Source organism: Xyrauchen texanus, chromosome 41 (assembly GCF_025860055.1).
Source record: "Xyrauchen texanus isolate HMW12.3.18 chromosome 41, RBS_HiC_50CHRs, whole genome shotgun sequence".
Classification (NCBI taxonomy): Eukaryota; Metazoa; Chordata; class Actinopteri; order Cypriniformes; family Catostomidae; genus Xyrauchen; species Xyrauchen texanus.
This window is the reverse complement of record NC_068316.1, coordinates 16614005-16631917: the sequence shown is the minus strand read 5'-3', so window position 1 is coordinate 16631917 and position 17913 is coordinate 16614005. Positions and strand designations below refer to the sequence as shown.

General features: G+C 39.4%; 1 protein-coding gene across 2 annotated transcripts in view; it reads left to right on the top strand.

Moving 5' to 3' along the window:
* LOC127634272 (phosphatidylinositol 3,4,5-trisphosphate-dependent Rac exchanger 2 protein-like) overlaps nt 1-17913 on the top strand; it is a 212030-nt gene that overhangs the window by 44327 nt on the left and 149790 nt on the right. For both annotated transcript variants that reach the window (XM_052113748.1, XM_052113747.1), the window contains exons 2-6: nt 2296-2367; nt 2913-3035; nt 7841-7945; nt 9813-9914; nt 11211-11372. In XM_052113748.1, coding sequence (XP_051969708.1) covers nt 2296-2367; nt 2913-3035; nt 7841-7945; nt 9813-9914; nt 11211-11372 — 564 coding nt within the window. The remainder of the gene's footprint in view (nt 1-2295; nt 2368-2912; nt 3036-7840; nt 7946-9812; nt 9915-11210; nt 11373-17913) is intronic.

Here is a 17913-nt window from a genome sequence, read left to right as displayed (position 1 = left end):
AAAAAAAATATATTAATACTATAATTGCACCTAAGGGAACATAATAATACAATAAAAAAAACCATGTCATGACCCCTTTAACATTTTCCAAACAAAGCCATCCACATTATAAGGATAGAAATGCACTAAAATAGCACCAATTCAGATAACATTAAACTTTTACCAAAGTCTTAAGTGGGAGTTTGACTAACTGAAAGAGCTATTTTCATTGCAGTGGGCATTAAATCTCAATAAAACTTGCATCCTCCACAATATTAAACTCCACATGAAAAGCGATTGCAGACAAAAATGTCTCATTCTGCGTTTTTGTTATAGTTAAGACTTGACATGCTTCTATGTTAATTAAAATGTGCCTTACTATGCGATTAAGAAAAATAAACACATTAAACTATTTAAATTAATCCAAGCGTTTTATTGTTAATCCTGACAGCTCTAATGTGAATAATAAATTTAATTTTAAACTAAAAAAATCCTTCTGTCAGCATTCTGCCCTCCAAATAGAGATCTTACAGTGCTCAGAAATATATTTGTATTTACTTAAATTTTAGACCATCTTCCTTCATGTGAAGTGACTTGAGGACACATCCATTTATCAATCCTCAGAAATGTACTATGTTAATTTTTATTCCCGTCTATTTGGTAAATATATACCATCTTCCTTCCTGTTGCTTTCGCTTCTAGACCTGTTTTGTCAGACACCTTGGATTGAGGCATCTTTCACTTCTCCTTTCTCCTTGGGCATTGCATTTGTTATGTATGCTTTGTTGTCCCTGATTTTGAGGAGAAAAATAATTTCCCCAACAACGACTCAGTTTCGTTAGTGTTGGTTGCAGTTTTCTGCAATTTGTGCTAGTATTTGTCATATGGGGCCTCTCCATCAACATTCTGCAATTGGATATTCAACGTTGTCCTTTGCAGACAGATAAGCGTGCTCTGGAAAATAGTGCTGCAACTGACAATTTTTTTGAAAATCGATTAATCTAACGATTATTAGAACGATTATTCAATTAATCATTAGCTATGAACCGATTGTTCAGCTTGTGCTCCGACTCAAAAGTCTTTATTAAACATGCTTACTAACAATAAAGAGGACAAAATAATCCTTTAAAAATATCTGTAAATGACATTCACTGAATTAAAGGGCAAAAAATCCTATTTTTATCAAGTGTTTTTGTCTTGTTTTCCATTTACAATTGTCTAAAAATCCTTAAAACAAGACACATATTTAGACTTGATTTAAGAGAAATGTATCTTAAATATAAGGGTATTTTTTCAATTGATTATTTTTCTGCCAGTGCAGTAAAGACAAAATATACTTCTATTCAAGATCTATTTTCTAAATATCTTATATGCTGCTTCTCAGGTGAATGCATCTTTTTAAAAGGATTTTTAGATATTTTAAAATATTTGTATTTTTAATATTATATTCAACTTTCTCTGATAAAAATTATTTCTTCTGCAGTATAGCTGCTAAAGAAAATGTACATTGTTTTAAAGGAGTTTTAGCCATTTATATTGGAAAACAAGCCAAAACAAAAACAAATCAAAAACGTATTTTTTTGCAGTGTATAATGGGGCGAAGACAACCCTCTCTCACCATTCTTTTCACTTCAGTCCATCTTTAACACACAAAAACAAATTCTCTCTTATTAATAAAGCTGCGTATTGCCAATTTTATTCACGATAAGAAGTGCACAGTGACACATGTATTATGATTAAATAAATCACGAGCCATCACGTTATAATCATGCTGCAGCAAGCATGCACGCTCGAGGGATAAGCGTCCCCATGACAGAGTGTGCCTCAGCCGGGTGCAGTTTCAACCTCTCCCCCTTAGACACTTGGGACACTTGGCGCAACTCATAGAAGATGTGCTGACTGCACAGAGAAATGCCATTTTCTGAGTTTGTAGTTATTTACATGATCTGCATCCATATTATTTGAACTTTATTAAAGCTATAACGCATTAAACATAACTGCATTAAATATGTAACTCTGGGGTGACGCTCGACACGCAAGTTTTGCTTCAGGGGAGCGGCAGCTCCAACTCCACATATTCCACAACGATAGTGCTTCTGTATTTACTTATTTTGTATTTTTGCATTATAATTCCCTCATACTTTGTTACATTAAATTAGATCAAACGACTATTCGACAACAGAAATTTCTGTCAACAATTTTTTATTATCGACATTGCCGATAACGTTGACTAATCAGTTCAGCCCTACTGTAGAACGACAGTGTGGTTGCTTTTGTTAACTATTTCCATTTTCCTTGTTCCTGTCTCTCTAACAGGTACTCTTTCATCGCCTTAATCAGTATGCTGTGTCTAAAATCGATAAGAATATCACAGAGGAGACTGTCAAGGTGAGTTTTGGACAATTAACTGGTTTGTGGGGTGCGTTCAAGCCCCAAAATTAATATTATTATTACTATATATATATATATATATATATATATATATATATATATATTATATAAGAGATAAAAAGTTCACCCAAGCTGATAATTCTGTTATCATTGACTCACCCTCATGTCATTTCAAAGCTGACTCTGGCATGTAAACAAGCACAGGCCACTGTCTGCATGTTTTACAATATGTCTTATCATCAGTGTTGGAGGACATGGTGTACGGGATGCCCGCTGACCCAGGGTCACACAAAGGCCACGGTTATTGAATAGCTTATAAGCGCTGTATTGTATAGCACACAGCTGGCCTGTTCATATATACTGTACAGTGATGTTTGTATGTTGTGGAGGTTCTAAGCTGGAAGAGTGTCATGCAGTCACAGTCACTTCTAGACATTTTTCTTTAAGACATCCTCCTCCTCAGTATTTGCATTGTTGGTTTTCCATGTCCAGACAATATCTCATAGTCTGTAAGTCAGAGTTTCCATGCGTCCTCCCTGCAGGTGCTGTTTTCTAACCTGGAAGAGATCCTGTCAGTGCACAGAGACTTCCTGTCGATGGTGGAGGAGCTGCTGCAGCCCGACCCCAACCCGTATCATGAAGTTGGCCGCTGCTTCCTGCACTTTGTGAGTCTTTTGCCCTATTTCACTCTCTATATCATGCTGTATTTCTCTCTCTGTATTACACACACTCTACTTTACAAAATTATATTAAATTTTATATGTATTTTTTTTTATAAGATTATTGAAATTTACACTTTAAATGGCTATAAATGTATCAAATTACCTGTAATTTGGTGCAACTACAAAAAAAGTTTTATAATAATAATAATTTAGAAATGTTACCGCTAATCCACTTTTACATAGGCAAGACATGTATATTGCCCATTTTATATAAACCGAACCACCAAACTTCTATTACTTAGGCAAGACCAGGTAAGTTTATTTATATATCACATATCACACACTTTGGGAATCCAAAGTGACACCTAGAACAGGCAGTACAGAAGGATTAAGGAGCTGTTCATTCAGTACAGATTCAAACACAGCTAGCCGCAGCACATCAGAATTAAGCAGCATGAAGGGGTAAGCAAATGTTGATATATGTGATTATGTGTGAATAATTTTATTAATTAATCAGCTTATGATGTAATTTGTTTGATTACACTTTTGAATTGATTGACAGTCCTTGATTTAATTATAACAATAATAGTTCAGATTGAAATTAGCTAATGCATCTGCATTAGCTCCATTGCCCATTTCTGGTGTAATAGCTTACAGTTATCAAAATACCTTTTATTAATGTCTTACATTACAGTGTTTTCTCTGTCACCCTTCCTCTGCTGTAACATGTTCAGAAAACATTAAATAAATGTTTGATGTGTGCATATTCCTTTTTGTCTGGTATAGAATCATTCAGGACTTTATTGTAACAGTAAACCACAGTGTTATTCTTTGAAAAATCTCAATCAGTGCAGGAAGAATGACCCATAATAGTAGTGTGTACTACTACTGGTAAGGTCTAATATAATTCTCATCTCAATTTAGCATGCAGTGCCTTCAAACCTTTTGTGACCCAGAGCAAGGACCTCATTATAGACGTCTACACTCTCCAAAAAAAAAAATATTATCCCACATGGCCAACAGCTTAATTTTTGTACTCACCTTGAACTGCTGACCTTCCATAATCACAGCCAGAGGTCAGTTCAAGTAGTATTGATTATTAGATTATTAAGATTGTATAAACAAAACGTCTAGGTTACTGTTGTAACCTCCGTTCCCTGATGGAGGGAAAGAGACATTGTGTCGAATGAAGTGACACTAGGGGACTTCTTTGAAGGCCTCGGTTACCTCTGAACTTGAGAAAAGGCCAATGAGAAATTGGCAGACAGAATTTGCATGTCCCTCCCCCGGACATACGGTTATAAAAGGAGGGAATCATGCATCTGTCCATTCAGGCTTTGCAATGAGGAGCCGAGAATAAGGTCCAGCCATAACAGTGTATGTGCGCTGCTAATGCAGGTGCGGGCAGGCAGTTGTGTGCCAAAGCGACAGGCTGCGTCAGACTGCACATAACTTTCCCAACGGCCCATAAAATTGTCATAAAATTTTTGGTTCCCGGTACCCCAAAGGGGGGAACAAAGTGATGTGCCAAGCATCGGAGCAGGCCGAGCCAGCCGTGACTTTTCTCTCTCTATGTTTCTCACATAGAGTTAAAGTGGCTGGGGCCATTTTAACGCTATCACACACACACATAGCAGTTTCTGACAAGTAAACAGTGCGCAGGTCAAACTGAGAATAAAGTGATTTCTGGGAAACCACACTATAAATTATGGTTATTGTAAGTGACTAAGAACTATTATTAATCCATTGGGTTTAACTGCTTATTGTTTAGTCATACGCATCGGAGAAGGTGTTCTTTTCCAACTCCTATTCTTTCAGGGGGAAAAGACCCCACAGAGACCACCACCTGCCCAGGCAGGGGGGAGGTAGAGAGTGGCGGAATACGTCACATGGGTTTTCATGCCACATGTGGGAATGGTGCGGTGGTAGATCGTACCTGCTGCGAGGGAGGAGTTTCTACAAACATGGCGACCGGGGGGCAGCAGAGATTGCCCAAGGGAGACGCAGGTCCACCCGTAGGGGGACCGTACTGTGGAAAATCCACACAGGGGGAAGAGCCGATCCTGTGGAGCACCTATTCCAGTACAGAGTAATTTTAGTACCCGTAGTGGGTCTGGTCAGGGAATTCTGGTCAGGAAGAACATCCAGGGAGTGTGAATCTAATGGACTTTCCAGGGGGATAGAGAGCACATGATCACCTCAGTGGAGGGGAAAGGCGCTATGTGCTAGCAGAACACCCAGTCAGATGTTCAACATTCCTGAGTTCTTCGGGCTCAGACCTGAGAGAACACGGGACAAGATCGACTCAACCTTGAGATTGTAATATCTCGTAAAGGTATTGGGTGTTGCCCACCCAATATGTCTCCTAGGGAGGCCTCATTGGACAGTGCCCATGAGGATGCCACACTTCACGTCGAGTGTGCCTGAACCTCTGTTCACTGACAGAGATGCTTGCAGGTCTCCAACCCTCTTGATGGAAGTGAGCGCAATCAGGAGGGCCGTCTTCAAGGAGAGGGCTCTGTGCTCGACTGATTCTAGTGGCTCGAAGGGGGGTCTTTGGATGACTGAAAGGACCACACAGAGATCCCTTGAGGGGAACAGGCATTGCCTGGGAGGGTTCAACCTCCTGACGCCTAAGGAACGCCTAAGGAACCTTATAATCAAATCGTGCTTCCCTAGGGACTTACCCTCCATTGCATCGTGGTGAGCCGATATGGTGGCTGCATAAACCTTCAAGATGGCCTCTCCAGCCTCTCCTGCAGAAATGAGTGGACTGACCTGACTGCGCATCTCTGCGGGTCTTCAGATCGGGAAGAACACCAATTCGCCAAGAAGCGCCACTTTAGGGTGTAAAGTTGCCTGGTAGAGGGAGCTCAGCAGGCGACAGCATGTGGTAGTGTGGGAGTGGTGGTGGCATAGTGGCTAAAGCACAGGGCTGTTAATCAGAAGGTCGTTGGTTCGAACCCCATGGCCACCACCATTGTACCCTTGAGCAAGGCACTTAACTCCAGGTTGTTCCGGGGGGATTGTCCCTGTAATAATTGCACTGTAAGTCGCTTTGGATAAAAGCATCTGCCAAATGCATAAAATGTAAAATGTAAATGTGGTAGGTCATTTAGATCTTCCGCATCCCATCCAGGGGCCGGACGTGGAGGTTCCAGAGGTCTGGGCGCAGATGCCAGAGGGTGCCCTGTCCCTGAGAAAGAAGGTCCTTCCTCAGGGGAATTCGCCAGTGTGGGGCTCTCGCGAAGAGTGTGAGATCCGAGAACCAAGTCTGTGTGGGCCAGTAAGGGGCCACCAGAGTGGCTTGTTCCTCATCCTCCCTGACCTTGCACAGCACCCGTGCAAGTAGGCTCGCTGGGGGAAATGCGTACTTGCTGTTTGTCAGCGCATCTGTCCTGAGGGGAGCCTCTGCTAGGGAGTACTAGAGCGGGTAATGGGTTTGAACAAGGTGAGGCATTTCAGCACCGACTGAGCGCGCTCATTGGTGAGGCACGCTGTCATAAAGACTGAGTCTATCTCCATGCTGGGAAAAGAGATTGTCTGAACCGGGGTGAGTTTGCTCTTTTGCCAGTTGACCTGAAGCCCTAGACAGCTGATGTGCCTGAGCACCTGGTTCCGTGCACAGTAACTCTCGAGAGTGGGTTAGGATTAGCCAGGTAATTGAGTATGCGGATGCCCACTTCCCTTAACAGGGCAAGTGCTGCCTCTGCGACCTTCGTGAAGACGCGAGGGAACAGGGACATGCCGAAGGGGATGACCTTGTACTGATACGCCTAGCCGTCGAACGCGAACCGTAGGAAGGGTCGGTGTTGAGGCAAGATAGAGACGTGGAAGTATTTGTCCTTCAGGTCTACCGCTGCAAACAAATTTTGATGCCGGATGCAAGTTAGAATATGTTCATGAGTATTTTGAATGGGAGTTTGTTCAAGGCCCGGTTGAAAACTCGCAAGACCAAGATTAGTCGTAAGCCGCCGCCTTCCCTGGGTCGTCCATCTCAGGAATGCTTGGGAGCCTTCCAGGTCCTTGAGGACGTTTGAGCGACGGGGGGCATGCGCTTCCTGCGGGGCGCTCGACGCTGGGGCTGAGAGCTGGGCCCAGGTTGGGGTGGAGCTAGTGTGATCGCTGCCCAGACACACGAGGCAGCATCTGTGACCATCAGTATCGGAAAAAAATCGACCTCATCCAGAAACTACACAGGGGTGGAATGACATCTTTATAAAGACGCGTCCTGAAAAGGATGTTCAACGGCAGCTGTATATTTGCTCATTTAGAGAAAATAAACTCTTTTACAGAAAATACTCTCTTTTAGAAGTGCTGTCAAAGCTCCCAGGGGCAAAGCTGCACTACCGTGCAGAGAAGGAGAAAGCATCTGATATGCGCCGTAGATCCAACAGCATATGCTCTGTAGAGATGAGTGGAACAGTAAGTGACTTCAGCTTGCTGATCGCACAACCGCTCTGCTCCGAAGAAAAATAATCTGAATGGACAGACGCATGATTCCCTCCTTTTATACCCGTATGTCCGGGGAGGGATATGCAAATTCTGTCTGCCAGTTTCTCATTGGCCTTTTCTCAAGTTCAGAGGTAACCAAGGCCTTCAAAGAAGTCCCCTAGTGTCACTTCATTCGACACAAAAAATAAGAAAAATAAGTAGAAAATAACCTTTGCCTTCCTGTCTCTGTGGAAGGGACATAGGGCATTTGGGCACTTAGGGAGTTTGTGAGTTCAAAAGCAGCTTCAAAAGAGCCTACCAGTGCTGACCTTCTGTATGTGACTTGCTGTCTTATTGTCTGTGTATCTCCTTAGAGAGGAAGGTTTCAGATTTATGATGAGTACTGTGGGAACCACGAAAAAGCTCAGAGGCTTCTGTTGGAGCTCAATAAGATCAGGACAGTACGTGCACTTCTGCTGGTAAGACACTTATCACTGCCTCTCTCAAACACTACAAAAACCAAAACATGAACATCTCTCAAATCCCACAAGAGGTCATAATAAAAGTTCTATTCATTAACAACTGGCTGAGAAAACAGCTCAAACCAGCCTAAGACATAACACAAATATTGTACACTTGACATGCTTGTAATACGAACCTCCATCAAACCCTTCATTTGCATTCATATACATGAATAAAGATTCATGTTTTTGTCGGACATATTTCACATTTCTGTCTCTAGACTGTGAGCTTGTTATGTTAAGGAGGAACACCGTTGTTAATAAGCTGGTCTAGCCAAAGGCAGGTCTTACACTGAGGGCATAGTGGAATGTGTGTGCAATACTATATTATATCTTATGACCTCCTGTGAAACATGGGAGCTCCTTGGAGAGTCTGACACAAATTCATTTCCACTGCCCGTGCAGGCAGTGTCCTTCAATTCTCTGTCATCATAATGTAGTGCAAGCAAGCTCTGACCCCTCTGTTACACTACAGTTCATACACAGCAATACACACACTTACAGTAGGGTCCAAATATTGAAAATCTGCAATTTTTTTCATTTAAACCAGGAAATAAACAAAGATTTAGGAATTTAAAAAATGTAAAACAAAGAAAAGTAAAATGACATAAAATGATATAGAAATATTTAAGATTTTGCACAATTTGTTGGCTCCTTATCAACTGTTAGAACATTTGTGACATTGACCATGTTAAAGGGATTGTTCACCCAAAATGAAAATTCTCTCATCGTTTACTTACCATCATGCCATGCCAGATGAGTGCAGATGTGTATGACTTTCTTTCTTCTACTGAACACAAAAAAAGATTTTTAGAAAAATGTTTCAGCTCTGTAGGTCCTTACAATGCAAGTGAATGGTGGCCAGAAATTTGAAAGTCCAAAAAGCTTTTTGGAGCTTCAAAGTTCTAGCCACTGTTAACTTGCATTGTATAGACCTAAAGAGCTTAAATGTTTTTCTAATAGTCTTTATGTTCATCAGATGAAAGAAAGTCATACACATCTGGGATCGCATGAGAGTGAGTAAATGATTAGAGAATTTATATTTTTGGGTGAGCTATTCCTTTAACTCCTTTGTACAAAAGACAAACAAAGCCAAGCATGCAGTAACATCACAAGATATTCTTTGGAACATTCTCAAATCATGCTTGGATAACATGGATCATCAGGTTTTGCACAATCTTGTTTGGAGTCCGTGCCAGCTTAAGTGCATCCTGTAATTAAAGCAAATGCGGGACATACTAAATATTAAGACATTTTGATATTCTGAAATTTAAAATATTTGTATTCAACTTTTTGCAAAAATCATCAAAGCTTGTTTTTGTAAATGGTAAAACAAGCTCCCCTTTTGCATTTTTAAAGCTTTATGTTATTGTCTACACATCAACATCAGTTATCTTGCTTTTTATCACAAATATACTTAAGCTCTTTCTGCTCGTAATGCATTCTCTGCTACTTAAATGAAGATAAATGAAGATAAATGAAGATAAATGATAAATGAATGATATTAAGACAAAATTAGAAACATAATCACTGATGTGCTTGGCAGAAAATGATTATGTTGGTAATCTATATGGTGTGATTGAGGGTACTCTTTGATTTACTGCTTTGTAAGTCTTTGAACTCGTGCCGGGGTAGCCGTATGGCCTTGATTGAATTTGATTTAATGGCAATTTTATGGCCGTGACCTTGGGGCGAAACATTCCATTGTGTCAGCCTTATGAGATTCCCCATGAAGCTCACCATGGAGAAGTATTAGTAAAGATACCTAATTGTCTTTTTAAATTGATTTTCTTTTATGACCTCATCTGCTTGTTTATTTCATAAGAACTGCATGTTGCTGGGTGGCCGGAAAAACACAGAGGTTTCCTTGGAAGGTTATTTGCTTGCACCCATCCAGAGGATCTGCAAATACCCATTACTCCTGAGAGTGAGTATATTTTACAGTACATTTCTAGAGTTGAATACTAGCATCCTGCTTACTGAATATTTAAGTAGCATGTTTAAATATAACAGGATGCAACAGTATGAAAGAGTATGAATTATGCAAAAATGAAAAATGTAATTTTGTATGTTTAATTCAGCGAATGGCATCCAGTTAATATTTTAAATAAAATGTATTCATCTGTTTTTTAAATCCAGTTTTTCCATTTTATTTAGAATTTAATCCAATCATAAAGATTTCTTAACTCAAAATAAATAGTATGTTTAAAAACAAAAGAGTTGTTTAAAAGTCATGGCTGGTATTACTTCTGGTTCAATCAACACACTGGAAATGGAAGGCAATTTCAAGTGCATTGCATTGTGAGAAAACATACTTAAAATTTTGGCAAAATGCAATAGTTACCTCGATAATCCATGCATATGGAGAAATAACATACTGTGCACAGTATTGATACTGCATACTGTAGACATAATATGAATAGTATGCTTTTCTGAAGACTATTACACCTAGGAACCAGTTTCATTTTGTCCTATTTACCCTCCTAAGAACCTTTTTTTAATCTTTGCCAGTGTCACCCTCAAATTTCATTAACAAATCAATGAAACTCTAACACTACTTTTGGTGTAATGTCAGAGGTTTTACCAATTTCATTGTGTATTTAGCTGGAAAATCAACCACAATCTTTACAAACCATTTTTGAAGCTCTGAGTTTCGTCTATTCCAACCTCATTGCTAATGTTTCGTATCTGCTCTTGAACCAAAAACATAAAAAAAAAAAAACACCCTAAAGTTCTAGTTCACTTAATAATACCATCATTCCTGCCGTATTCACTGAGCTTCCCACAGCCAGAGTCACCATGGCCCCTCTTGCTAAATAACAGTGATAGGCATCTGTGGTTGCTCAGATGTCTTACAAATGTAAATATGAGTGGCAGCCTTAAACTGATGAGGCAGAACCCTTGTGTTTACACTTGCTTTGGAGATTAGCATCTTCCTCAGCAGACCCCGTCATGCAGTAGAAAAGTTCACAATCATGCGTAATGTGCAAATCCAAAGATTTGTAAATCTAAAAACAAAATGTAGGCCTATAGAAAACTGCAAAAAAAAAGTTGGCTAAGTAGTGGCTTTGTTTTTTCATCTGTCAATGTCAAGTTTTGTTTAAAACATTTACTTTATAAATATACTGTTTCAAGAAAGTGTATTTTGTCATTGTACTGCATTTTTTCTTGTAGAAACCATTAAATGTAATGCTTAATGTTTGTGTTTTGTGTGAATCTACAGGAGCTGCTCAAAAGAACCCCAAAGAAACACAATGACTTCTGTCTGGTGCAGGAGTCACTGCAGGTGATGAAAGCTGTTTGCTCCAGTATCAATGAGGCTAAAAGACAAATGGAAAAACTGGAAGTGCTAGAAGAGTTGCAGTCTCATATTGAGGGCTGGGAGGTATACACACACACACACACACACAATTTCATTGTATTAATCTAATTCTAATTTCCATGTACCAACTAGGTCTGATACTATGAAGCAACAGTCTTTTGTCCAGACTGGAGCTGGATGATACATTGAATACCCACAATAAAATTGCAATGATTTAGCTGACAATATAAAATTAAACAATATTGTGAATATCGGAATGATTTTAATGAGCCTTTTATTTGGCCATTAAGTTTCAGAGAGAGCATCAGTAGACAAATTTCATGATCTTTCAGGGCTGTATAATTAATCAAAATAACATCAAAATGGAGATATGATCAAATGTGATTATTTAACTGCTGCGATTAAAGACAGATAAACATAGTCTGCGAGCGAATCAGAATGACCCGGCGACGCGCTGATCTGTGAGCACGCGCGGAAGTTGGCGGGGCTCATGAGCTACTGTTTGTAGTGCAGTTCAACTTCATTGTGATGTACTGTAGTTTCAAGCATTTGCCCAATTCCAAACATTAGTGACTGCTATAAATGTATTTTATAAATCTACAAATGCAGCACAGTAAAGGAGAGTTTGACAGCGGTTCACAAGACTGTCAAACAAACCTTGCACTTTCCGATCCATAATAAAAGCTCCTGGTGAAGGTGAAATAAACATGACCGCACTTGCAGTGTCAAAATAAAAAAAACATTTTAGTGTGAAATAAATATGACAGAAATATATTAATTTATCTTTATCAAATCCTCTTATTCTTATCCTGAAAGAATAATTATTCAGTATTATATTATAATAATAAACTTGACTGGGTTACACATTAATAATTTAGTACAATGCAATATTCTTCTGGTTTCCAAAAAATAAGTGAAGTTGTTTTTGCACACCTGGTTCACTAAGAAAGAAAAATGTTTTGAAGGTGGTTTCTATTTATGTGGCTAGGTGATATCTCACTAATTCAAATGATAGTATATTAAACATCAAATACAATATGTTATGCTAAAATTGTTTTATTGTAAAACATTTTCACTTTCAGTGCGGACAGAACCCTAACCCTAAATCCCAAAGTGTACCTTGGTCAGATGTGAACACTGAGCGTCTACAAATATGATGCGTGACGCAAATGTCATCAGCAGAGTGTTCGAGCACTAAACGTGCACAGCCCTTTTTTTCTATCAGCGCATCTTTGAACGTGCAGTATGTGCATGTGCCTGAATTTATTTGCACTAAACAGTGGATCTACAAGGTGGCAACACTCACATTTGAGACTTTGCTGTCACTAAGAAGTGCTTGAAGAAGATGTGATCGCTGCTACAAAACAGCTGTGGCTAGAAGGTAACCCTCATGCAGCCTAAGTTTCACGAGAGTCTCATTCTTTGTTACTAAGTTTAGGTTTAGGGTTAGATTTAAAGTAAAGGGTAGGGGTAGGGTTTCTGTAGGACTCTAAATAAACACAAAAACACAGTGTGTAAGCATTCAATGGGGCTCTAGCAAGACTTTAGATTACTGGGGTGTTACCTTCTAGACATGACCCTAAAAAACCAGGGACAAGTGTGGAAACATCAACAGGGAATGTACACATCAAGAGCGTGTGTGAGAGGAGGTCAAGACATAGCTGCATTTGTATAATTTGAGTCTAAAGGACTACAAATGTATATTTATGCATCTCCTGAGGCGAAATAGGTCCCTATCTCATATCAGTCATAGTTTATATGCAGCAATCGCCTGTCTATGCACACATGGTCAAATTAAATATACTTTAAAAGGCTTGCGTTAGTCTGAAGTGATTGGTCAAAAACGAAGCATACTTGAGGCTTAAACCTTTGGTATTTTTAACCATGATATAAAAAAATTAAGATGATTTTTTATTTTAAGGCGCCCCATTGTCCAAGATAATATTCGAAGTTATCATTTTATATACTGAAAAAGGGGGTGTTAATAGACTAAAATACATTTTCATTGTACATTTTGTGATTCCAAAAGTTTCAAGAACTTTGTGTTCTTGAAGGTCTTACAGTAAGACGCTAAGAAATATAATGTCACTTTACAGGTTGTACATCTTGATTTTTAGCAGTTTTTAGATTTTGTTTTTAGCAAGATTTGAATATAAATATTGTCTTGTGCCCCCCTTCATGTTTTCTTAGACCCTCTAGTGGGCCCCAGCCCACAAAATGTGTCCTATAATGTTTTTCAGGTTTTAATGTTATTACAGAGACATTCTGTATCGTCCCTCAAAAATGGCAAAGCCATTAGCTTAGTTTGATGTCAAAGAATTCTTCATCTTGCCTGTTTCTTTGATGTAAAAGATTAAAAACCCTAAAATCTTAAGATCTAATTGAACTTCAACTTTTGTCCCTTCACTCGTTCTGGCTCCATAAAATCCCTCTTTCCGGCCACTAGCTCAACTGAGTGCTCTTTAGACTACACCAGTACTGTCTGATCTCTGCACCGATGCCTTTAATTAGACCTACTGTATGGTAGCAGCCATTTGACCATAGCACAAGATTATCTAGGCTATTGTTCATATTCAGATGGCTGATTAGAGCAGAAATACTTTCTCAAGTGCTCCATATACAAACCACAATCTATATCTAACATGCAGACGTGTTCTTGATGGACTGGAGTTGTGTGAATTAATTTATTGCTGCCTAAATATGACTTATGGTCTGTCAAAATGCTGGCACCTGTGTACTTCTATTATAAATACCTGACAGATCTCTATATTCTTTTAAAACTTTTAATTTGTATACTGCTGAAGAAAGACTATTCCTTTAAATGTCTTGCTTATAAAACAGGCCAAGCCATCATTACTAATTTAAAAGAGCTATTTAAGCCCCCTTTATTAATTCGTAAGCATTAGAACTTGTAACTTAAAAAATAATCTGTTGGAGGAAGGGGCCGTTCACACTGAACATGTTTTGGCATCAATCTGCACTGTTTATCAATTGCTAAACATGTGTTAGACGGACGTCCTATGCTGTACAGCTACAGTATATCTTGCTGTTTTTTTCAGCATCTTTTGCAGGAATGCGCATTTTTTTTAGACTCAATGTCAGGTTAAAAGGAACATCAACCTTTAAAAGTGCATCTCTAGACACCTGCGTTCTTTTATATATATTGCACTGCGTCTAGCTTTTTTAGCGAAAGAAAACATTGCTATATTCGTTGCACCATGTCTCGCCATTTCTTTATCATCTTGTGCAGGAGCTTTGGCTTTTTAGACACTCTAGCCCCTTTCACATATGCTACCCAGTAAATTGCAGAATTTTTTTTAATGGCCTTTACTGGTAAATGTTCCACATCTGCTATTCAAATATGCAACGGTTTCTGTCTTTTTTCCCCATTTTGTGACCATTCACAGATCTGCACCAAAATACCATTAAACTCTGAGATGTAGTTAGTTATTTCATCAGTAAAGCAATTTATTTGCACTCCACAACTTCTAAAATCTTAACAGAATCTAAAAATAGCTAATGCTCATGTACGTTCTAGAGTTGATTGGCAGGCGATGCCTGTATCTAAAAGGTGATTGTGTCTTTTACCTGTAAGGCCGTTGACCGCTGTGCATTCCAGTTTCTCCCATTTGTTTTAAAAGAAGTGGCCAGTCTCTGCTAAATAGTCTCTGGAATCACACACTTTCCTATTATGTAAATAAGTAAAGACAAAAATTGGGCATCACACACTAAATGACTGTGGATCACTACGTCTGTAAGGGTGGTCCGATCACAAACTCGCATGGAAACACACGCCCCTGTCCTAGGGGACGTATGACAGAGGCTGGTACTCTGTCCTGAGTCTGCAAAGAAACAAGCTGAGTGCATTTGGGTGTGGTCTTGGTTGGAGAGCGGAGACTTTGATGCAAGTTGAAAGGGAGGGGTGTTAAATGTTTTCTTCATTTTAAGCACTCGTTTGCCATCTCCATTTCTTTGTGGTCCACTGTTGTGGCCGAGTGGCCAATTTCCATTGCCTACTCACCATATGACTTCATATTTGAGTCGTGGAATAACATACACTACAAAATTTCCTCTGCAGTCTGCTCTAAAACATTGAACATTTATACATACATAAATAATTTCACAATCTGTCCAATTCATTAAATTCTTTTTTACTCCAGAGTAACTTTCTGTCTTATGCCAGTGTGCCCTGACCTCGTACGTGCTTAAATCGTTAATCTTACGACTGTATTTACACATAGCATCAAAACTGAACTTTTCAGGAAACTGATTGAAAATACTGAAATTTTTCAGTATTTTCATGATTGAAAATACTGAAAAATGTATCAGTATTTTCAATCATGGCGTCTTCACACAACCTCTAAACTGAAGATTTCAGGTAATGTGCTGGAAAAAACTATACAGTGAGGAAAATAAGTATTTGAACACCCTGCTATTTTGCAAGTACTCCCACTTGGAAATCATGTAGGGGTCTGAAATTGTCATCGTAGGTGCATGTCCACTGTGAGAGACATAATCTAAAAAAAAAAATCCAGAAATCACAATATATGATTTTTTAACTATTTATTTGTATGATACAGCTGCAAATAAGTATTTGAACACCTGTATATCAGCTAGAATTCTGACCCTCAAAGACCTGTTAGTCTGCCTTTAAAATGTCCACCTCCACTCCATTTATTATCCTAAATTAGATGCACCTGTTTAGCTGCATAAAGACACCTGTCCACCCCATACAATCAGTAAGAATCCAACTACTAACATGGCCAAGACCAAAGAGCTGTCCAAAGACACTAGAGACAAAATTGTACACCTCCACAAGGCTGGAAAGGGCTACGGGGAAATTGCCAAGCAGCTTGGTGAAAAAAGGTCCACTGTTGGAGCAATCATTAGAATATGGAAGGAGCTAAACATGACTGTCAATCTCCCTCAGACTGGGGCTCCATGCAAGATCTCACCTCGTGGGGTCTCAATGATCCTAAGAAAGGTGAGAAATCAGCCCAGAACTACAGGGGAGGAGCTGGTCAATGACCTGAAAAGAGCTGGGACCACCGTTTCCAAGGTTACTGTTGGTAATACACTAAGACGTCATGGTTTGAAATCATGCATGGCACGGAAGGTTCCCCTGCTTAAACCAGCACATGTCAAGGCCCGTCTTAAGTTTGCCAATGACCATTTGGATGATCCAGAGGAGTCATGAGAGAAAGTCATGTGGTCAGATGAGACCAAAATAGAACTTTTTGGTCATAATTCCACTAACCGTGTTTGGAGGAAGAAGAATGATGAGTACCATCCCAAGAACACCATCCCTACTGTGAAGCATGGGGGTGGTAGCATCATGCTTTGGGGGTGTTTTTCTGCACATGGGACAGGGCGACTGCACTGTATTAAGGAGAGGATGACCGGGGCCATGTATTGCGAGATTTTGGGGAACAACCTCCTTCCCTCAGTTAGAGCATTGAAGATGGGTCGAGGCTGGGTCTTCCAACATGACAATGACCCGAAGCACACAGCCAGGATAACCAAGGAGTGGCTCTGTAAGAAGCATATCAAGGTTCTGGCGTGGCCTAGCCAGTCTCCAGACCTAAACCCAATAGAGAATCTTTGGAGGGAGCTCAAACTCCGTGTTTCTCAGCGACAGCCCAGAAACCTGACTGATCTAGAGAAGATCTGTGTGGAGGAGTGGGCCAAAATCCCTCCTGCAGTGTGTGCAAACCTAGTGAAAAACTACAGGAAACGTTTGACCTCTGTAATTGCAAACAAAGGCTACTGTACCAAATATTAACATTGATTTTCTCAGGTGTTCAAATACTTATTTGCAGCTGTATCATACAAATAAATAGTTAAAAAATCATACATTGTGATTTCTGGATTTTTTTTTTTTTAGATTATGTCTCTCACAGTGGTCATGCACCTACGATGACAATTTCAGACCCCTCCATGATTTCTAAGTGGGAGAACTTGCAAAATAGCAGGGTGTTCAAATACTTATTTTCCTCACTGTATGTGTAAAAGCAACTCAGGTTAAAAAGAATGACAACTTTTAAAACCGCATCTCGAGGCACATTAATCAACACTTCAGAGCGTATGTCAACCAATCTGAATCAGGCAATCAACAGTTCTGTGGTATAAATTATCATATTTGTTTATCGAGTTAAACAGAGACAAAAAGTCTGGGTCTTGTAAACGTGGGTGGTGTTGCTGATGAAGTTTTGGTTCTAATGGGACATTGCGGTTGTAGTCACTTTGCCACAGTGGCACTAGACTGAGTTAACGGTTGTTAAACTAACTGTTAAACATGTTAGCCACGAAGGACTCTCTGCTGAGTGTTAATTGGTACTCTCTCACATCCAACCTTTTTGTGTCTCTCAGATTCTGCTCAGTCAGGTCTATACAGCTTCCACAATGTCTGATCTCACAATGAATAGGCCACAACAAGCTATAGATCCATTTTGGGCCATATTTTGCAGGTGACTCATGTGACTAAGAAATATATTCTTACATCTTTCGAATTTAGCATAGCGTCTGAGCTATAAGTCACTGAGCTTTTGTGGATTTACAAATGCATTTAAATCTGTATGTGTTTGGTATTTTCTAAGCAGTCCTA